General features: G+C 40.4%; 1 protein-coding gene across 5 annotated transcripts in view; it reads left to right on the top strand.

Moving 5' to 3' along the window:
* The first annotated feature begins 608 nt into the window (after positions 1-608).
* Positions 609-18,283, top strand: part of LRRC28 (leucine rich repeat containing 28) — a 48,349-nt gene continuing 30,674 nt past the window's right edge. Inside the window, exons 1-5 of one of the 5 annotated variants that reach the window (XM_038146701.1) lie at positions 609-687; positions 2,903-3,120; positions 6,821-6,861; positions 9,447-9,484; positions 10,248-10,385. In XM_038146701.1, coding sequence (XP_038002629.1) covers positions 2,938-3,120; positions 6,821-6,861; positions 9,447-9,484; positions 10,248-10,385 — 400 coding nt within the window. In that variant the 5' untranslated portion in view covers positions 609-687; positions 2,903-2,937. The other 4 variants (XM_038146703.1, XM_038146704.1, XM_038146705.1 and 1 more) reach the window with 4 other exon arrangements.

Genomic DNA, 18,283 nt, shown 5'->3' on the forward strand with positions numbered 1-18,283 from the left:
TGAGCGCCTCCACTCTGTGTTAACAGAAATAAAAGGCAGCGGCAGCAAAGATAGAGGGTGGTCCCTGACCACAACTTTTATCAGCAAATGATGTTCTCCTTTATCAGCGATTAAGCAGGGATGACTTGTAAGCACCGGGGGCTGTGTGAACACGCAGGGAGGCAAGTGGAGCCCCCATATTGGCGCATGGAGCCGCACCGGGAGGGACCGGGACACCGGGAACACCGGGACCGGCAGAGACCGGAACACCGGGAACACCCGGACACCTGAGCACCGGCAGAGACCGGGACACAGGGAACACACGGACACCTGAGCACCGGCAGAGACCGGGACACCGGGAACACTTGAGCACCGGCAGAGACCGGGACACAGGGAACACACGAACACCTGAGCACCGGCAGAGACCGGGACACCGGGAACACCGGGAACACCCGGACACCGGGACCACCCGCGGCCCCTCAGCCCACAGCGAGGGGTGGGCGTGGCGCTGAGGGGGGACGCGCTTCCATTGGCTGGCGGAGGGAGGCGGGAGAGACGGAGCCTTGTGATTGGCTGCTACCCCGGCGGGGCGGGGCGGTGTCTCGCGAGAGCCGCGCGGCAGCCGCGGTCTCGCGCGGCCCGGCCCGGCCCGTCCCGCCCCCGGGTCCCTGGGCCGGCGGCGGCGCCGCTCCCGCTGCGGCGGCCCCGGTGAGTGGCCGTGACCCGGCCGGGCCGAGGGAGGGGACGGGAGCAGGGCCGAGGTGATCGGGTCCTGACGGTGGGAGGTTGTCTCCGGTGCTTTGCCCCTGCTGTCTGTTCGCCGGACCGCGCGGGCACGGCAGCGCTCCGTGAGGGGGTGCGCGCTAGGGCCGGGCCCCGTCGCCCCTGTCTGTCCCGTTCCCTCCTTGTCTCCCCGTTTCTCCTTCTCTTCCCCGTGTCCCCCTTGCCTGGTGCCCCTCTCTCTCCCTTCTTTCCCCCTTTCCCATCTCTGTTTCCCCTCATTCACCCCCTCTCCCCCGTGCCCCCTTCCCTGAGGGACCCGGCCCCTCACAGGGCCATGGTCACTGGGTGCTGTCAGCCCTCATCCTTCTTTTTCACTCTCCTTAAAGAGTATGGTTGTGGCTCTTCCTCTTCGGTAAGGCAGCTCCTCATCCTTGGAAAAAGATAATTGAGAGAGGAAAAGTTTGGCTGGTGGTGGAAGGGAGTGGAGGAGGTTCCTTTGAAGTAAGAGCCAAAGTAGGTTGTGACTGGACTTTGCATCTGTGGCGCTGCGTGTCTGTGTATCCGTGTGTGCCACGGCTAAATGTGCAGTGGTTTTATGGAGTCACAGCTCTGTGAAGAGAAGCCCACAAGTGCAGGACACCTGAAAACCATCTCTGGACAATTTGGAAGGCTATTGGATATTTATGTGTGTGTTTTGCCATTTCTCAGCTTGTGATTAAAAAAAAAAATCAGGGAAAGATGAGCTTTCCTTTACCTTGTCTTATATTGTAGAGGTTAATAATAAATACTCAGACTATGCCCATTAAAATTTTTAACACTTTTCCAGGAGTTACTTTAATGCTGATCACAGAAGTAGAGTTGGGAATTGTAGTGGCTTAATTTCCTTGCTCTTCTGGACTAAGAGAGCTTTAATGTCAGGAGTGCCAAGGGCCAGTGTGTGTGCCCTGTTCCCTAAAACAGCTAATGAAGACAATGGTTAAAAACCTCACAAGTGTGTATTGCTCCAGAAGGACACAGATCACTGCCAAGAGCTGTTATCTGAAAATCAAGGGAACTACTCAAACTAATGAAGTAGTTTGATTTACATGTGGGGTTGGGTTGTCACTCTTCAGCTGGAGTTTTGTGTACCATGCCTATAACCAGACGGGATTTATGATTCAGGACCTTCACTTCCAATATTTGTTATGATTAGAAACCTCTCCTTCAGTGAAGGATTGAACTGAAATAGAAAATGTTATTGGTGGGAAGCTGTTCGGAATTAATTTATATATACAAGTCTGTAGCAAAATGGTAACTTTAAATTAATGGATAGTCTGGGTTTATTATGTTTTTTATGGGATAATTGCTGTTGTTGTCTAAATCTAGGCAGCATAATAATGACTTGAATTTTGGTTATATCTGAAAAACAAGTTGAATAAAGTCAGGTTTCAGCTACAAGTTAATTTTTAATTTGCCTTCCTGCTTTTGTTTTCTGGTTTTGAAATTGGCATTTGAAGCTTGACACTTTGTTCTTTCTGGTTTTATTTTTAGTAGAGCAAGCTGAAAATCTGCTGTCTTGTCTAACCCTTTACAAATTTTCTCACTGCACGTTTCAGATTTCTCATAGATTAGTGTATAATTTTTTAATTACTTTACTGGCTATCCCAATTACCTCTTCCAACTGGTAAATTACTCCACCAGTTTTATATGGGAAAGCACTTCAAACTTTCATTGCCTTTTATCTTACTGCCTTAAAAGATAATGGTATTTTTTTAATCATCTGAGACTGAAATCCTGTATAAATTGTGTGTTTTTCTTATCTGTGGGTTCTTCTTTTAGCACATGTGACAGGATAGACATGGGACATCACTAATGTTTAATAGAAATTACTTTTTTTTTGTTCTTGTAGTGGCAATTTTGACAAAACGATTCAAAAGATCCATTGAACATATATGAAGCTAAAAGCATTAAATATAAACAAATATAACAAAGATTTTGTTATTTCAGGTCCTATAATGGACTAAAGCTTAATCCAGAAAATAGTCAAGACTTGCTTCTAACATAGCTCTTGGAGTGGATGTTCTGGGGACTTTGTGTATTAACTGGAACAAGTGTGTTTAGATAAACTATCAGAGGATCTGGAATCAGGATTACAGATTGCAAAACAGTGCATGGCTACACCCTGGTAACACTGGGCTTTTTTCCTCTTTTTGTCTCCTAGAAATGGCTCTGCTCTCCGAAGAGGCCATGCAGTAGATGTGGTGCTTAGTCATGGCATCAGAACTGTGTAAAACAATCTCTGAGGCAAAGCTGGAAAGGCACAAGAATTTGTTCTTAAATTACCGAAATCTCCATCACTTCCCCCTGGAGTTACTGAAAGATGAGGGGCTGCAGTACTTGGAGAGACTTTACATGAAAAGAAATTCCCTGACCACGTTGGTACGGCCGTCTCTTTATTGCAGTGTTTACTGTCTGTGTGTTTAGCAATTCTGATTTTTGAAACAGAAAAAAAAAAAGGAGATTATATTATAGATAATCTGACCCTGAATGGTGTCATCAGCTGTAAGATGTGAGTATTTGAACTTACGTAGGTAATGTAGAGGATAATAAATGGATGCTCATAACATTTTATGGTTACCCTTCTCAAGTTCTCAAGACCTTCTGGGGCTTTTCTTGTCAGGCTCGTTGTTCTGTTTGGGTTCTTTTTAACCTAAGTGCTCCCATAAGTGGCCAGTTTCTCCTGTTAGATGATGCTGTGCAGTCTATTCTACATTTCTTCATCAGGCTGAATCACCTTTCCCTTGGTGTGTGCCTGATTTCCAAGGCAATGTCAATCCCAGGGTCTAATTCCAAACCTGTTAAGGTGAAAACTTGTATCTATGGGCTGCTGTTGATAGGAGAACACAGTTATGTGTCAGCTCATGTCACAGTTCATTTTCTTCTGGGATTTCTTCTTGTTTTGTTGTTCTTCTCTGAACTGAAGAAATTCTCATCCTGAGTCAATGTTGTGATCTCAAAATTCAGTGTGGGGCAGTTAAATAACTGAGGGAGATGTTCTGAGCTGGTAAGAGTCTATAGGGTAGAATCAGAACTTGCCACTGTCAAGAGGCTCAGGTCTCCCAAGTTTTCATTTTTGGCTGCTTGATTGGTTTGGATGTGGTGGTTGTTTTTTGGTTTTTTTTTGGTGGCTCTTCCAGGGTATGAGAGGTAAAATAGTAGCAATGGTAGAGGAGCTGTAGGGCATGCCTACTTAAAATTCACCAAAATTGTAGAGTTTTCAAGGTTTCCTAGAACGAGTCCATTACTCCACTTAAAGGGCCAAAAGCTGAAAGGATTCTGAAGATTTTATGCCTTTTCTTCATCTTGAATGAGTCACTTAAGTTGACATGTACTGTAGAGAATTATTTTAGCACTCTGGTTTTGGGCAGTAATTTAATAATGTGTAATAATTTAACAGGAGGATAGGCTTCATGGTTACAAATCAAAACTGCTGTAAAATTAGCCAAAAGCTGTAAACAGCTCTGCCTTGACAATTTGTGAAATTCAGCGATGATTGAGTGCAGTAAGGTTCACAAACTTTGCACTGCTCAAGAGATGAAACAATAAGGAGGGTTTTGTATGCAAGTGTTAAGACCTAGATAAAGAAACTGAAACAAAAGTTAAAATGTAGGTCATACTTAGGCAAAATTGCTTTCAAACAGCGTGAAGCAGAGCTTGATTAGATTCACAGCAATCAGGATAACTTGCTCATAATGTGCCTTGTTGGGCTCTCATTCAAGTGCTCAGCACTATTGTTGGAACAAGGCAAACAAATTTGGGTGTCATTCACTGAGCATCTGTTCCACAGAAGAGATGTTGGAAGTTGTAGTGGACCAAAATAGATCAAGTCAGCAGCATGTTGCAAAAAAAGGCAGATGTCTTTTTGGAACATGGAAAGTTTCACAATCTCCATTAAGAGCAGAAGGAAGTAATTATTGATACTGTTAGAGCACAAGCTGGAGCAGAGAGTTTCATCCTCAGGAACAGCCTGGGTGAACTGGAGAGAGCCTAGAGAGCAGCAGCAAGGGACCTTTGGAGAGCATGCCCTGAGAGAAAAGGTTAAAGGTGATGGAGAGGAAAAAACAGGAGGAACTGGGGGAAACAGAAATCACAGATATTTTACAGAGCAGAATTTCATAATGAGGTTTTTCGATGTCCAGTACTGGTAGGACGAGTTGTGCCCTCGATTTTAGTAAAGTCATAGGAAGTCAGGTACACTGGGGCAGTGAGGGGAGTGGAAATCTCCCCTGAGAATACTTGAAAACAATTTGTTGAAGGAAGATGTGTCTTCCTTAACTTCTCTAATAGCTCATCAATAAACACTTCCAATTGCATGAACATTATTGAAAACCATCAAAACAGAACCTGAACCATATTTCTCTAAAATTAGGTGGTACTTTCGCCCCCCTGGCTCATTCCTTCAGAATTCTGAAAATAAATGACTAAATCAGCTTTTGTTCTTTACTCTTCTCAAATGACTCTTGTCCTTGACAGATGACTCCTATGAAATGTCTGGGATAGTTATGCTGACAGAATTTACCTTGGCTAAGAATAATTTCATTTTTGTCTCCATTGGCAAGGTGGAAGTGATGGAGTGCTGTGACATAATGAATGGATCAAGGAGCCATACAGCACACCTGTATCCCGGCACCAAATCTTTCCAGTTCATCTCTGATCACATGAACCTGCCAGCACCCAATTTCCCCATCTATTAAAAGCAAATAGGTGTTTGCCTTATTAGCTCTGTCGGAAGCAAGATCAAGAGTAATTGATCTTAATTTCCTACCTCAGAGTATGTGATGCTGTCCTGTTCCGACAGAGCAGCAGGTGGAATAGTGACGATGGTTTATGGTTCAGGTTAACATCCTTATGGTAATAAAGGCTGTGGGATGGCAGTGAAATCGGTTTTTCCCACACTTTTTTCAGTTCAGGCTGGAATGTTTCCGTGCCCGAGCCCGTTTGCCCGGCTCGGCTCCGGCCGGGGCGGTGACTGCGGCGCGGCGGAGCAGCCGCCAGGGGGCAGCCGCGGATCGGGACAGCGCCTGCCGCGGTGACGGCGCGGGCGCGGGGGCTCGGCCTCGCCCGGCCCTGCTGGCCTGCGCCGCCCCGCGCTGGGCACGCCGGCCTTGGCGCTCACATCGAGCACGGGCCACGTTTCTACATGAGAATATTGCCTTTTGCAGGTCAGCACATTTCTCCGTCATCAGGTTATGAACAAAAAGTTATGTGTTTTAGAGAATATAGCTATTTAAGGTATCACACATCGTGGTTATTCACATGAGTGTTTATAGTTTTACCAGGAGTTTAATTATGTGATCAAGCTGCTTTTGAAATACAGTCATTTCTGCATATACCAGTATTGTAACCCCTTTTTTTCAGTAAAACAAATCTATGTTAAAGCAGGTTTCTTAAGCAATAAAACTGACTTAACTTTGAATAATTTTGAGTATAGTTTCCAACACGACATCTGAAGCTTGTGAAGCCAATTTTGTGATATGTGCTCATGGTTATAAATGCCACCAAGGAAGAGAATTACAGCTAGGGATCAGTTGGCAGTTAAGAAATGATATGCATGTTAATATGTAAATATGAAAATCTAGTTTGATGGATTCAGCAGTTCTGGCTTGGTGGTGATTGATCAAGCTACATGAAGATTGTAGGTCATTTCCCAGTTTAGCAGCATTATAAAATACATTCTGGTTAGACATCTTGTGCAGTTCTTGTTCTGCTTGAAGTCTGTAAAGGCTGCAACTTCGTAGCTATCTCTTCCCTTCAACTCATTTATTTGAATATATTTTCAAAAGGAGATGAGGTAATCCATCTCTTCAGTCTCAGAAATCTGAGCCCCATTTTGCTGAGGACATGATAATGTCATTTCTAGGCTGTAGTTTTGTTCAGTGGTGAATTGCTCACCCAGGATACAGCTGAGATTGCCCTGATGGATACTTGGGGTATGGAACCAGGGTATTGTGTAGACATCCCTCGTTGCCATTTTTCCTGCTGATGTGTTGTAGTATAGTGATTAAAATTACTTGGGTACACAATGTTTGTGTGTCTTGTTTTTGTTTAGAAACCTAAAAAATCTCTAACTCTCTTTCAGCCAGAAAACCTTGCACAGAAGCTTCCAAACCTCGTGGAATTGTGAGTTTGTGTAGGAGTTCTAATATATTTTTATTATGCTTATCTGTCTCATCTTAAAATAATCTAGACTCTATTACTTGCATATAATTTCTCTCTTAAGTGTGGAGGGCTTTCTTGGAGGGCAAGAAAGGGTAATTTTTTTGTTGTTGTGTTTTCTTAATTTGTTTGTTGTTGGGCTTTTTTTCTGACGGAGGTGTATTAAGTCCAATTTTAATATTTTTTAAAACTTCTTGTTTACGGTATGAGAACAACTTCATACCAGTGTCTATACAGCTAAGGGGAAAAAACCTTACCCCATAAATTCCCCAGTGTAGACTTGTCACACTGATAAACCCCTGGAACCTCCCAGTGCAGTGGTCAGAGGTTTGTGACAGAGCCAGAGTAACAGGTTACAGCCTCCAGCCCATCCCTTGCTGCTCATTCCCACCCCAGCTCCCAGGGGTTTTATGATCTCAGTCTTGCTGATTGCAGTAATCAGTTTTTGGAACCAAGTCACAGATTGTCAAATAGCAGCAGGGATGAGCATGTAGAGGTAGTAGCTGTGGAATGATGATTGCTGTAGGCAGAGCAGTTTATCCAGTCTTGTCCAAAAAATGGATGGCCCATGAACTGGATTATTTTGACAATTAATTTAATTAAACCCCTGAGACAATGTTTTCCTCCTTCTCCTTTTCTTACAAAGTTGTGATTCCCTTCTGTGGTAGGATTGGCAGTGGGGGCTTAAAAGGGATATCCTCCCCTTTTCAGCCCTTTGTGTCATTTTCACGTGAGTAGCTGGTGGAGCATTGATTGTTTGTTTAATGGCCAGCTCCACTCAGGAGGTGTTTATCTGAGGAGCCCATGCCCTCAGCTGTCTGATCCTGTCATCCTCATGTGGCCCTTTAACCCCACCTTGCTGGTGCCTGTGTCCACAGTGTAACTGAACTGGTTTGTAGGTCACTGCAGTCTCTGACTCACTCAAGAGCAAATCCTATCTGATCACGCCTCTGTCTTGAGAGCAGTAAAATTAATATTTTTATATTTGATATCATGATTTGCCACTGGGCATCAGCAAACCTCTGTGTTACTTCATACTGCTTTTAGGAAAACCTGTTTAAATTACAGCTTAAAATAATTTCTTACAAACAATGATTTATAGGAGTCAAGCCTAATTACTTGTTGTTCAGCAAGCTCAGTTGTCCCACCATTATCCCACACATTCTGGTGGTCTGGAGAGAGCTGCAATGGGCCTGTGGTTTGTGTAGCTCTAATAGGACAAGTCAGTTTTTGATGAGACAATAAAAGGTGTTTTGTTGTCAGGGAAGAGACCACAAAACAAGGATTTATTTAAAGAATAATTTGGTACAGTCACTTTTAATTTTGAGTGAAGACAAACTTAAATTATTTTTATTTTCCTAAAAGTTACATACTTAGTTATTTCACTTACATGTTTTTCTTTGTGTATCGTGCCCCTGATGCTGGGCTATGAAGTGTAGCTCCTCATAATCAGGGTTTTTTTAGTTTAGGTGAAGTAGTTCACAAATATTTTCAGGAGCTGCATCTGAAATGGGTAGGAGAATTCTCATCCTCTGTTTCTACAAACATGTATGCTATTCTTATGCTTGTTAAGTTTTTAGCAAACTACAATTTTTAAAGAGAAAGAGCAGGTTCAGGTGCCCCATGCAGTTGAAATGTTTATGTGTCTTTTCCCTTGTTCTGTCTTCATGAAAAGAGAGGTTTCTACTTTAGGAAATGCTCTTGGAATACAGTAGGAGAAAACATGCCATGAAAATAATTCCATGTGGGCCTAAGCAATTGAACACTGAGTACTCAATATTCCTTTACAGCTGGATATCAGTATTGGAAAATTTTATTACTGTTATTTTCTACGAGATCCAATTGTTCTTTTGCAGCAATGGTGATTGAAATCTGAAATGTGTAAAATCTAAGATCAGTGTTTATGTTACCAGAAGTACTGGAAGTGCTCCATCAGAGGGTGCTGAATATTCTTAGTGAGAGATCTGGCCACCCTCTGTAGCTGCATAAATAACCATGTGCAAGATTGGATTTTTCTTTTGAAAAACGTACTTTAAGCTTGAAAAACCCACTTTCAGTGAATAGATCATGTGCTTATTCCTTCACTAAAGGTGTGAGTTTATGTGTTGTTGGGGAAAATGTTTGTAATTGTATAACTTGTGTGGGTGTGGGCTTTTTTGCTTACCTTGGCCAGCATTTAGTGTCAAATAACCTGGTGATCAAATATGATTTATTCTGGTTATTTTCTCTGCTTATTCTTTTCCCTTTTTGTTTTCCTCCGTATGACTTGCAAAATTAAAGCCTGTTATTATTGTAACTGTGAATGGTTTGTTTTACATAATTGTATGTAATTTTCTTTTATTTTTATGCTAATCATTTAATAATCCAAGTGAAACTTAAGTACCTGTCCATTGCCAGTTTATACAGTTTGCACAGCTTTTGTGGTCATAGGGAGGAATGGCTTTGAGGGTGCTCTTTCAGTCTGAAACTGGATATTTTGCAAACTGATTATGTAGCAGAAGTCCTTGAGGGTAACAGGTGGTGTCCTCTGCTTTTTCTCCTCCCCCCAGGTACCTTCATTCAAATAACATAGTTGTTGTACCTGAAGGTAAGTAATCTACCAGCTCATGATAAGTGGCAGGAATCATCAAATATTCATTTTTCTTCTTTTGAAGAGGCCTATTTTTCCTTTATTTTCCCATAAAACATTAAAGATTTTCATACAAAATATACCAGTGTAGCTTTTAGTTGATAATGTCCTTGTTTATGCTATGTTAAATTCTTTTAATGAATTCTCAAATGCACCTAAATGCTGTTTGATCCAGTTCTAATTGCAGAAAGTGAAAAGGCTAAATGGCACTCATCTGCAGAAACTAAAAATCCAGAGTGTCTGCTGCTTTCAGGCAGTTACCACACTGAATACTCTGCTGGTGTAGATCATGACAGATTTGAAACCCAAAGGAGCAAGAACTTGTACTAGTTTCTTTTCTTTGTCTTAATTGCAGTTATGCTCCCAACTTGAGGAATTTGTGTTCAATTTATGCTCCTTCTGAATATAAATGGGATAGAGTCAGAGGAAGAGAATGGAGAAAGTGGTTTCAGAGCAGAATTGTGTGAGGGGGATCTGGAGATGGGAGTGCTCTGTGCATCACTGTGTTTGTTACCCCTGTCTCACTGCCAGCAGAGCTGTTTGTTAGCTAGAGCAGCATTTCCACAATTGATGTCACTGAGCTGTGAGACCGGCTCTAACACCTCGAGATGTGCTCAGACACAGCTGTTGGGTGCTGTGGCTTGTCCTCCTCTCACAATCCCGTGAAGATTTTAGTGTCACTCTTGGGTCACATTCATGCTTTAATCTGTTCTCTCACAAGCCATTGGCTCCCTGGTTAAGCTGCAGTTTCTGGACCTGAGTGACAATGCCCTGGAGATCGTGTGCCCGGAGATCGGCCGCCTGAGGTCCTTGCGGCACCTTCGCCTGGCCAACAACCAGCTGAAGTACTTACCTGCAGGTGAGTGCAGTGTCTGAGGGGCCACAGCCCTGCCACAGCCCTGCGACTTCACTTGCCAAGTGATCTGCTCTTGGTGCTCTGGGTGCTACACCCTGCACTTGCAGGGATTGCAGTTTGTATTGCTCCCAGAGTGCTCTAGTTAGGGAAAAGCTGTGCTCTGTGTGCTTGCAGAGTCCTGAGAAATGCTGCTGAAGTGGGAAAAATATATTTATTTAACAGCCTTTGCCATCGTATCAAGAAAATATTGAACTTCTTTGAGAAGACACAAAATGCCAATGACAACTGTCATTATGATAAAATGATGTTTCTTCCAATTTTCCACAATAGAAAGGATTCCGGTCTTTCCTTCATTTTTTTTTTGCCCAACAGCCCCAATCTCCTGTTTTCTAAAAAGACACATGTCTAGTAGCTGTGCCTATGGCAGTGCTATCTCATTGTGACAGTAGATAACAAATGTTTGTCTTGCTAGTTTATAATAATAAAAACAAAACTTATTCAAAGTAAATGTGACACAAAGTCAGAAAAAGTTTGCCATAGGCAGATTTTGAATGATTTTTTTTTTTTGTCTTCTAAATACTCTGATAACAGATATAACATTATTATTCTTCCATCACCCTTACATCTGTTTGGATAAGATGATGGTGATTTTTGAATACTTTTTTAATTTTAGTTTTTAATTTTCATTTGGTGTATTTGCATTTTCTGATCTGCAGAGATGATACAAATTTATGATTTCAGAAAACTGGTCTAACTTAATCTAACAGGATTAGCTCTTGGCTCTATTTTAACTAATTTCTCAATGTGACCTTCGTGTGTTTTAAGTTCACATTGTTTATTCTCAAGAAATGTTCTGCAAATGCTCCGTGAAGTTTTGGGTGCAGAAATCTTGCTGTCCTTTCCTTGCACTTTTCTAGACTGCTTAAAAAAAGTTAAAGGATGGTTATGATTAGAAAGAAAAAAAACCGTATATGACTATGTAAATGCTCTGGAATGAAATTAGATAAACCTGTTAAACATTATGACCCAGGGCCAATAAAATTTCCATCAATTTTCAGATGTCCTACATTCAAAAGAAAGGAGTGACTTGAGTGTGCTTTATGTTCCTCAAAGATAATTTACCTTATGGTGCTGTACCATGAAAGAAAGACTTGTTCAAAGAATAAGTGACACATTTTCTGCAAAACTTCACACATTAACTTAAAAAGGTTCCAAAAAAGACTTTCAAAAGGATAATTTACATTACTGAAGAGTTGATTTGGAGTCTACCACATTTGATTAGGAACTGGTATCAGCTGAGACTTGCTGCGTTAAATTTCTCCTGAAGTTTATAGAAAATTTGGTCCTGAGCATTGTCCCTGAATGTGTTTTTTGTGTGCATGACAAGTCTGCATGCTTAGGAGTACTGCTGGTGTTGCCTGCTTGTGCACTGGGGACTGCAGCAGTGTGTGGTCTTCGTGTTTGTGGTGGTGTCCCTTGTGCCACTGCTGCTGCTGGTACTAATCCTGTCACTGTCAGTGGGACTGGATGTCACACAACTGTTACCAGCCCAAGCAGGATTAGCCTTTCACTCACACTGCATAATTTGCCCACTGGAGAGTTAATCTATTGCACTGTTTCCTAAACAGAAGTTTAGGAATTCCCAAAGAGGGCTTCCAAGCATGTTTTCTTAGATGTTCTCTATAAAACTGTGAAGACTTCAAGGACTTCATTAAAAAAAATCTTAGAGTTTCAAAATAATACTTAACATTCAACAATTGAAAAAAGAGAGCAAAATAATAAATTTTGATTAATTGTTTCATCCTTAATTATACTGGTAGTATGAATCTTCATTATAGTGTCAGCTAGCATTCTGTTGGGAAAGCTGGCAAAGTTCAGCTGAACTGGGATGGGATGTGATTTCACTGCAGTGCATCATTTTCCTGCCTGTTCACTGCTTTCTGTGCAGCAGACACTGCACTGCTAGGGAAAGACAGCTCTAAATGGCTCTTAATTTATAATAAGGAGCCATTTAAGATATGACTTAGCTTCTACTTGTGCAGAATTTAAAGATCTGCACTTAAAAAGAGCTTTTGGGTTTAGATGACAGTCATTTATGGAAATTACTTCAGAGTGGTTGCCCTGGCATTCCTCTTGGGTCTCCATTCCCCGTGTCTGGTGTTAAAAGTACTGTCAGTTTTTTCAAAATTCCATGGATATCTAGGAAGATACTCTCAGTAATATCCTAAATCAATTGCTAAAAAATATCTTTCTTGCAACTGCAGAACAGTTGGATGGTAAATGTTTGCTGTTATGTGTCTGAACAACCCCACTGTTCTATAGCATTTTAATTCTTAAGAATGATTCTTTGCTGTGTCTTCCTTAATTGTGATTAAGAGATGGAAAAAACAATGCAATTAATAGCATATGTTGATTCATTATGCATTTTTAATGGTTTTGTTCCACAATTGTGCTCTTAATGTTCATTTTTAGTATTTAAGATTTGCCTTGTAGAAATCAAATTTTAAACTAATTGAAGTGGTGTGCATTTAAGATTTAGATTTAAGCCTCTGGTCTGATTGTAGAGATTCTTCAGACTCTGATAGAGGTTGAGCTTGTGCTGTGGTTTATCTGCACTGGGATGGGCAAGGTTTTAATCTCTTAAGTGCTTGTTTTAATAAAACATGGGAGAATTTGATAATGACAACCACTCTGCTTTTCTCAGGTATGGTCATGATTGTTCAGTGAGTTTTAAAAAATCATTTTAAGGGAAGAGATGGGGAGAATGATAAAAATACGTGCAGCCAGTGTGGAGACATAAGCTTTAGCTTCCTGAAGAAATCAGGCAATACAGGACTGATGATGGAAAATGGGCATTAGGTGAAGCATGGAGATGGGGAAGCACCTTCTGTGCAGTGACACTCTGGTAGTGTGACTGACAGTCCTTCCTTTGTGCTCAGCAAACACTCCCAAATCGCTGCCACCCTTGGGTCAGATCCTGAGCTTTGGGCTCAAGGCTCTGTGTTTGATTTGCCACTGCTGAGGGGGCTTCCATCAGCCTCCTTCAGCTGTTGAGAGAACTGCTCAGAGGTGACTCAGCTGAACTTGATGAGAATTAAAGGGAAAAATTTGTCCAGAATAAACGTGTTGAAACTGAAATAAAATAGCAAATGGCTGGAAGAAAATGCTTTGTGGAATTCTCTTAATGTCATATTTTGAATTTACTTTAGATAAGATTAATCAAGTGGACCAGCTTCTGCCTAATGCAGAGTCTTCAGTATCTACATTCTAGGGTAATCAGAATCCCTGAGAGGTTCTGCCTTTCAGAGATGAGCTGATTAAATAGTTGCAGATAAGTAAAAAGAGATTTAATGTTCTAAAGTTCTCTTGAGGACTTGTTTTCATTTAAATGCACAACATTTTTTTGTTCTGCAAATTGTAAATCTTGTAGCTGCTGTCTTTAACAGTTTCTTGGTTCATTTATTTGGCTCTGGTAAATGCAGTTCTTGAACATGAAGTAAGTTTTGTTAAGTTTTCTACTATTTAAATGTAGCACTTAAATAATCTAAATTCTTGAGGGCCATTTGGAAATGTGTGACACCAAAGATGTTACTGGAAGAAGTCAGCACAAATGAAAGATGGTTATTTTATTACATTAGTTCATGTAAGAGCTTGACTTAGACGTGACACTGTGTTTTCACAGTAGCTGCACTTTATTTTTTCAGAGATTTCTCCTTTTGTTCAGCATACTGATATTTCATTTTAATTTGGAATTGTAGAGTTAGTTCTATATGCATGTGCTGTCAGAAGGAAATTTTCTGAATCTTTCTGAATTCTGTCACTCACAAATTACTAACTAGAAGGGTCCCCTTTGTTTCTGATGGTTATTATGCATATGATAGGTCCTTTTATTCTTGAGAAATAATATTTCTCTTTGTGTGATAGTCATTGTGTCATTTGAAAAAAAAATCCAATGAGATGCATGATAAAAATTATTCTTGAAGAGTCCCAAAGCCAAGGTTCTCTGTTTTGCTGTTACCATTTAGATTTGGTTTGACTTTAGCCTTGGAGTCTTTTGATGTGTAGTGGTGCCTCTTCAGGTTTACATTTTGGTCTTATAGCTGGAATGCATGTTTGGGGAACAGATGACTTAAAAGAGGGTGGATTATACTCAAATTTGGATTCAAGTTTCTTATTTGACAAGGATTAGATTTTCCCCCCCATTATTTGAGAGGTCCTTCTCTTTAGAAACAGCAAGTTTTGTACCATCTTGTTCTAAGATTTAATTAAAAGTGAGGTTATGTTTACTCAGCACATGCTGGAGTTAATTATAGATTTACTGAAATGAAAAGCTTAATGTTTTGCCAAGTCAAGAGCAAAAGCTAAGTAATTAAAGAAGAGGGTATGGTTTATGATCCCAGCCCATCTTTTGGCAAAATTCCCTTTAAGAAGAGGGGAAAAAAAATCAGCAGTTGTCTTTACATGGCTAGACCATGGTTCCCTTTGTGTTTGTTGTTCAGGAGCTTTAAAAACCAAGAGCTGAGTGCATTGACCAAGGGGGAAAAAAACAGTGACCAAATAATAGCAATTTTGTTGTCAGAAGTGGGATTGCTGTTTGTTGGAATGTTAGAGGGAAGTGCAGGAGCAGCTGAAGGGGTGCAGGTCTGTGCCAGAGTCCAGGGCAGGTTCCTCCCCAGCAGAAGGAAAGTGTGGCTCCCACTGCAAATCCACGCCTCTGTGTTGTCTCTGGAAGCTCCTGCAGCTTGCATCCACTTGTTGCCATTTTGCTTCCTTTACGTAGACTGAGGGAAAATGAATTCGTGTGCCTTTGGTGTATTTAAAGTGCAAACTGCAGCAATGTTAGAGGAGGTTAACAGCACAGAGACCCTTCCTTTCAGTTCTCTTCAAATCCTTTTCCTTTTTAAGGCAAATTGTTTTAGAAATATAATCAGTTTAAGACTCATTAAAATACATTTGTAGGCTTATAAAACTTTATCTTCAAAGCATTTGAGAAAGATCCTGTGAAGCTGATAAGGGAGTGTTATCCTCATTTTACAGAGTGGAAAAAAAGTGTTTTTAACAGAAGTGATTTGCTCCAGGGCACAGCAGGAGTCAGTGTTAGCCAGAAATAGAACTTGGGTGTTCCCATTCCATTTGTTAAGACCACACCTTTTTGAGGCTGATCATATTTAATGTTAGGGAGGATTGAGTCTTCCCACCCATTATTAGGAAATTAATAATTATCTCTCCATAATGAATAACCCTCTAAGTTAATAGGAAATTAATAACGGTAAGATCAGTGAGTTCTTGTAACTGAACCAACTTGTGCTTCCAGAAGGCTGGAAGAGTTCAGGAAGATGAATTTTGAAATACATAACTTTTATAGATAAATGCTACATAATTTTCTCTTGCATAGGTAACTTCAGTGTAATGACGAGGAGGGTTCAATCGTTACTAAAATTATAAATCAAACGATAATTGTTGATTGCTGCTTTGTCTATTTATACAGTAACCCTCGGAATGTTGAGTGATTATTGCAAAGTCTGCTTTGCTTTGGAATTTACTTTACTAATTGGGGGCAGGAGAAACTTCCAGATATGAAAACTGCATATTCATTTCTCTCACTTTTTTAATGTTGCTGTAAAGTACAATATCTGTATTTACTATTCATACCAGTATTTAACTGGTAAAGACTTCTTGAATACTCAACTTGGAATTCTGAATAGAGCTCAATATAAGGGATTTCAGTAAATCTCAAGTAAAGGCACATAAACACGACTTCTTCCCTCCCTTCTTTTCACAGTAGATTTCCACTGATGGGTACAGCATGCCAGTAATTAAATTCTTACTCTAGACCCTGGCATGTAAATATGTGGTCCTAACTCATTTTTTTTAACTTGTGCTCCACATTTTGATTTAGAGGCTTCAAAATCAGGGGAATACATTTGGCTTCTTACCTTTTCTCCCCAGATTTCCCTTCTGCTTTCATTATTGTCTCTGGTTAGAGCAGATTGCTTTGATACTTAATAAAGTTAATTTTTTTTTTTTATGATGGTTGTGAGTTTAAAAGCAAAGGCACAAACTGATGCAGACCCTGTTCTTTTTTCCAAGTTGGCATAACCTTAGTCCACTCTGCTTTCCTAATTTAGTAACATGGATAAAAATATGCACGACGGGACAGGTTTGGTACGCCAGGCACCCATCCAGGAGCATGGTGTTTTTAAGTAAATGGACTTGTGGGGATTTGAGGAAAACACAGATTAGGTTACATGAGCTTTACACTCTGGAAGTATGTGACTATTTAAAGGAGCATGGCCTCCTAAATAAAAATGTTAATTATTGTAATAATATGTTGTATTCTGTGAAGGAGTTGATGCCTAATTATTAAAACCAAGGTTTTCTTTGCACAGATCTGTAAAATATATGCTCTGTTTAATAACTCAATTCTAGCTTCAGTTTGCTGTAGAAAACCAAGGGTCAGCATACTAAGCTTTACATTACCTCTTAGGTTCAACAACAACTAATAATAACTTGTTCCTAAATCAATGCAAAACTTACCCACACTTGCCTTTTACTGTGTTGTGTTTTTCACATCAGGATTAGTAAGGCTTTGGGAATTATGCTGTATTAATCCAGAAGCACAATAAAAATACCTGATAGTATCTCTAAGTCATTCCTTAGATTTCTAGGAGGAAAAGCTTTTAAATGTTTTGGTTTTGTATAAACTCCAATACAGCTCTATCCAGTCAGCCTTTAGGGACTAAATTTTTTTAAGGAAAAAAAAAAAAAAGAAATTGCAGCAGGGAGGAGTCAGGAACAAAATGGCAACGTGGATGGGAAATGATAGGGGTTGGACTTTTGAGACTGCCAGAGGTGACCAAAGCACAGGGCAGTGTATTGTACAGCTGGCGTTCCTTATGGATTAACTTCCATGCACGTCCAAACACAGTGGTACCTATGTAATTAAAGGATGCTGGTTGCTTGAGATTTTATAACAGTCTGCCTTGCTCAAACATTTGGTTTGGGTTAAAATCTCAGGAGGACTACTAGTACTTCTGAGTGCTTGAAATTTATGGGGAGGGAAGTGAAGACAGAGAATAAAAGAATTCCACTAAATTCCTGGAAATTTTCCTTAACTGAAGTTTTTCCTGTATACCCTCACCTGTATAGAATGTCAGAATGAGTCATCTGTGCATAGAGCTGCTCACTGTTCTCTCTTTGTCTGCTTGCCCCTTCTTAGTGTTATTTTCTTTTCCACTTCCCCCCTGTTGAGGGGCTTTTAAAAGCCTCTTTGTTACTATCATACAACATTTTTCAGTGTACCACAGAAGGTTCATAATGTCACTGGATGCTGGTAACAAAAATAGTATAAACATAGTCAGAAAAATTCCAGACCTATATTTTATGGTTAAAAATGTTGTTCCAATGTAGGCTTTTGTTCCAACACTTCGTCCAGATGGGCTTCTGTTGGGTGCACTGGAACTGAAATATTTCCCGTAACTGTAGCAGAAATGACGTTAAGAAACAAAAAATTCAACAAAAGTATCTCTCTCAACAATGGCCTGCGGTATTCCTGGTATTCCTCATTCTGGTGGTGCACAGCAGGTCCTCAGAAACGCATGTGCTGAGTATGTATGTGTTGTAATTCAGTAATGTGAAAACTAATGGGAACCAGTTGGAGGAAGCCATCAGCGTCTCTCATTGTAACATTTAAATTAGAGATTCAAATATTGCTTTGTGTACCAGGCTTATTGGACTAGAAAACTCCATCTTAAAATTTGCTATTCTAATTTTGAGCAATCACTGGAAAATGTATTTAGAAATTAGGCTCCTTTAATGAGCATGGGCTTAGTTGAAAAAAGAAATTGTGATATGGTTCAGTGCATTATATTTTCAAGTACCTGCAATTTTATGAAACAAAT

This window comes from Motacilla alba, chromosome 10 (assembly GCF_015832195.1).
Source record: "Motacilla alba alba isolate MOTALB_02 chromosome 10, Motacilla_alba_V1.0_pri, whole genome shotgun sequence".
Lineage (NCBI taxonomy): Eukaryota > Metazoa > Chordata > Aves > Passeriformes > Motacillidae > Motacilla > Motacilla alba.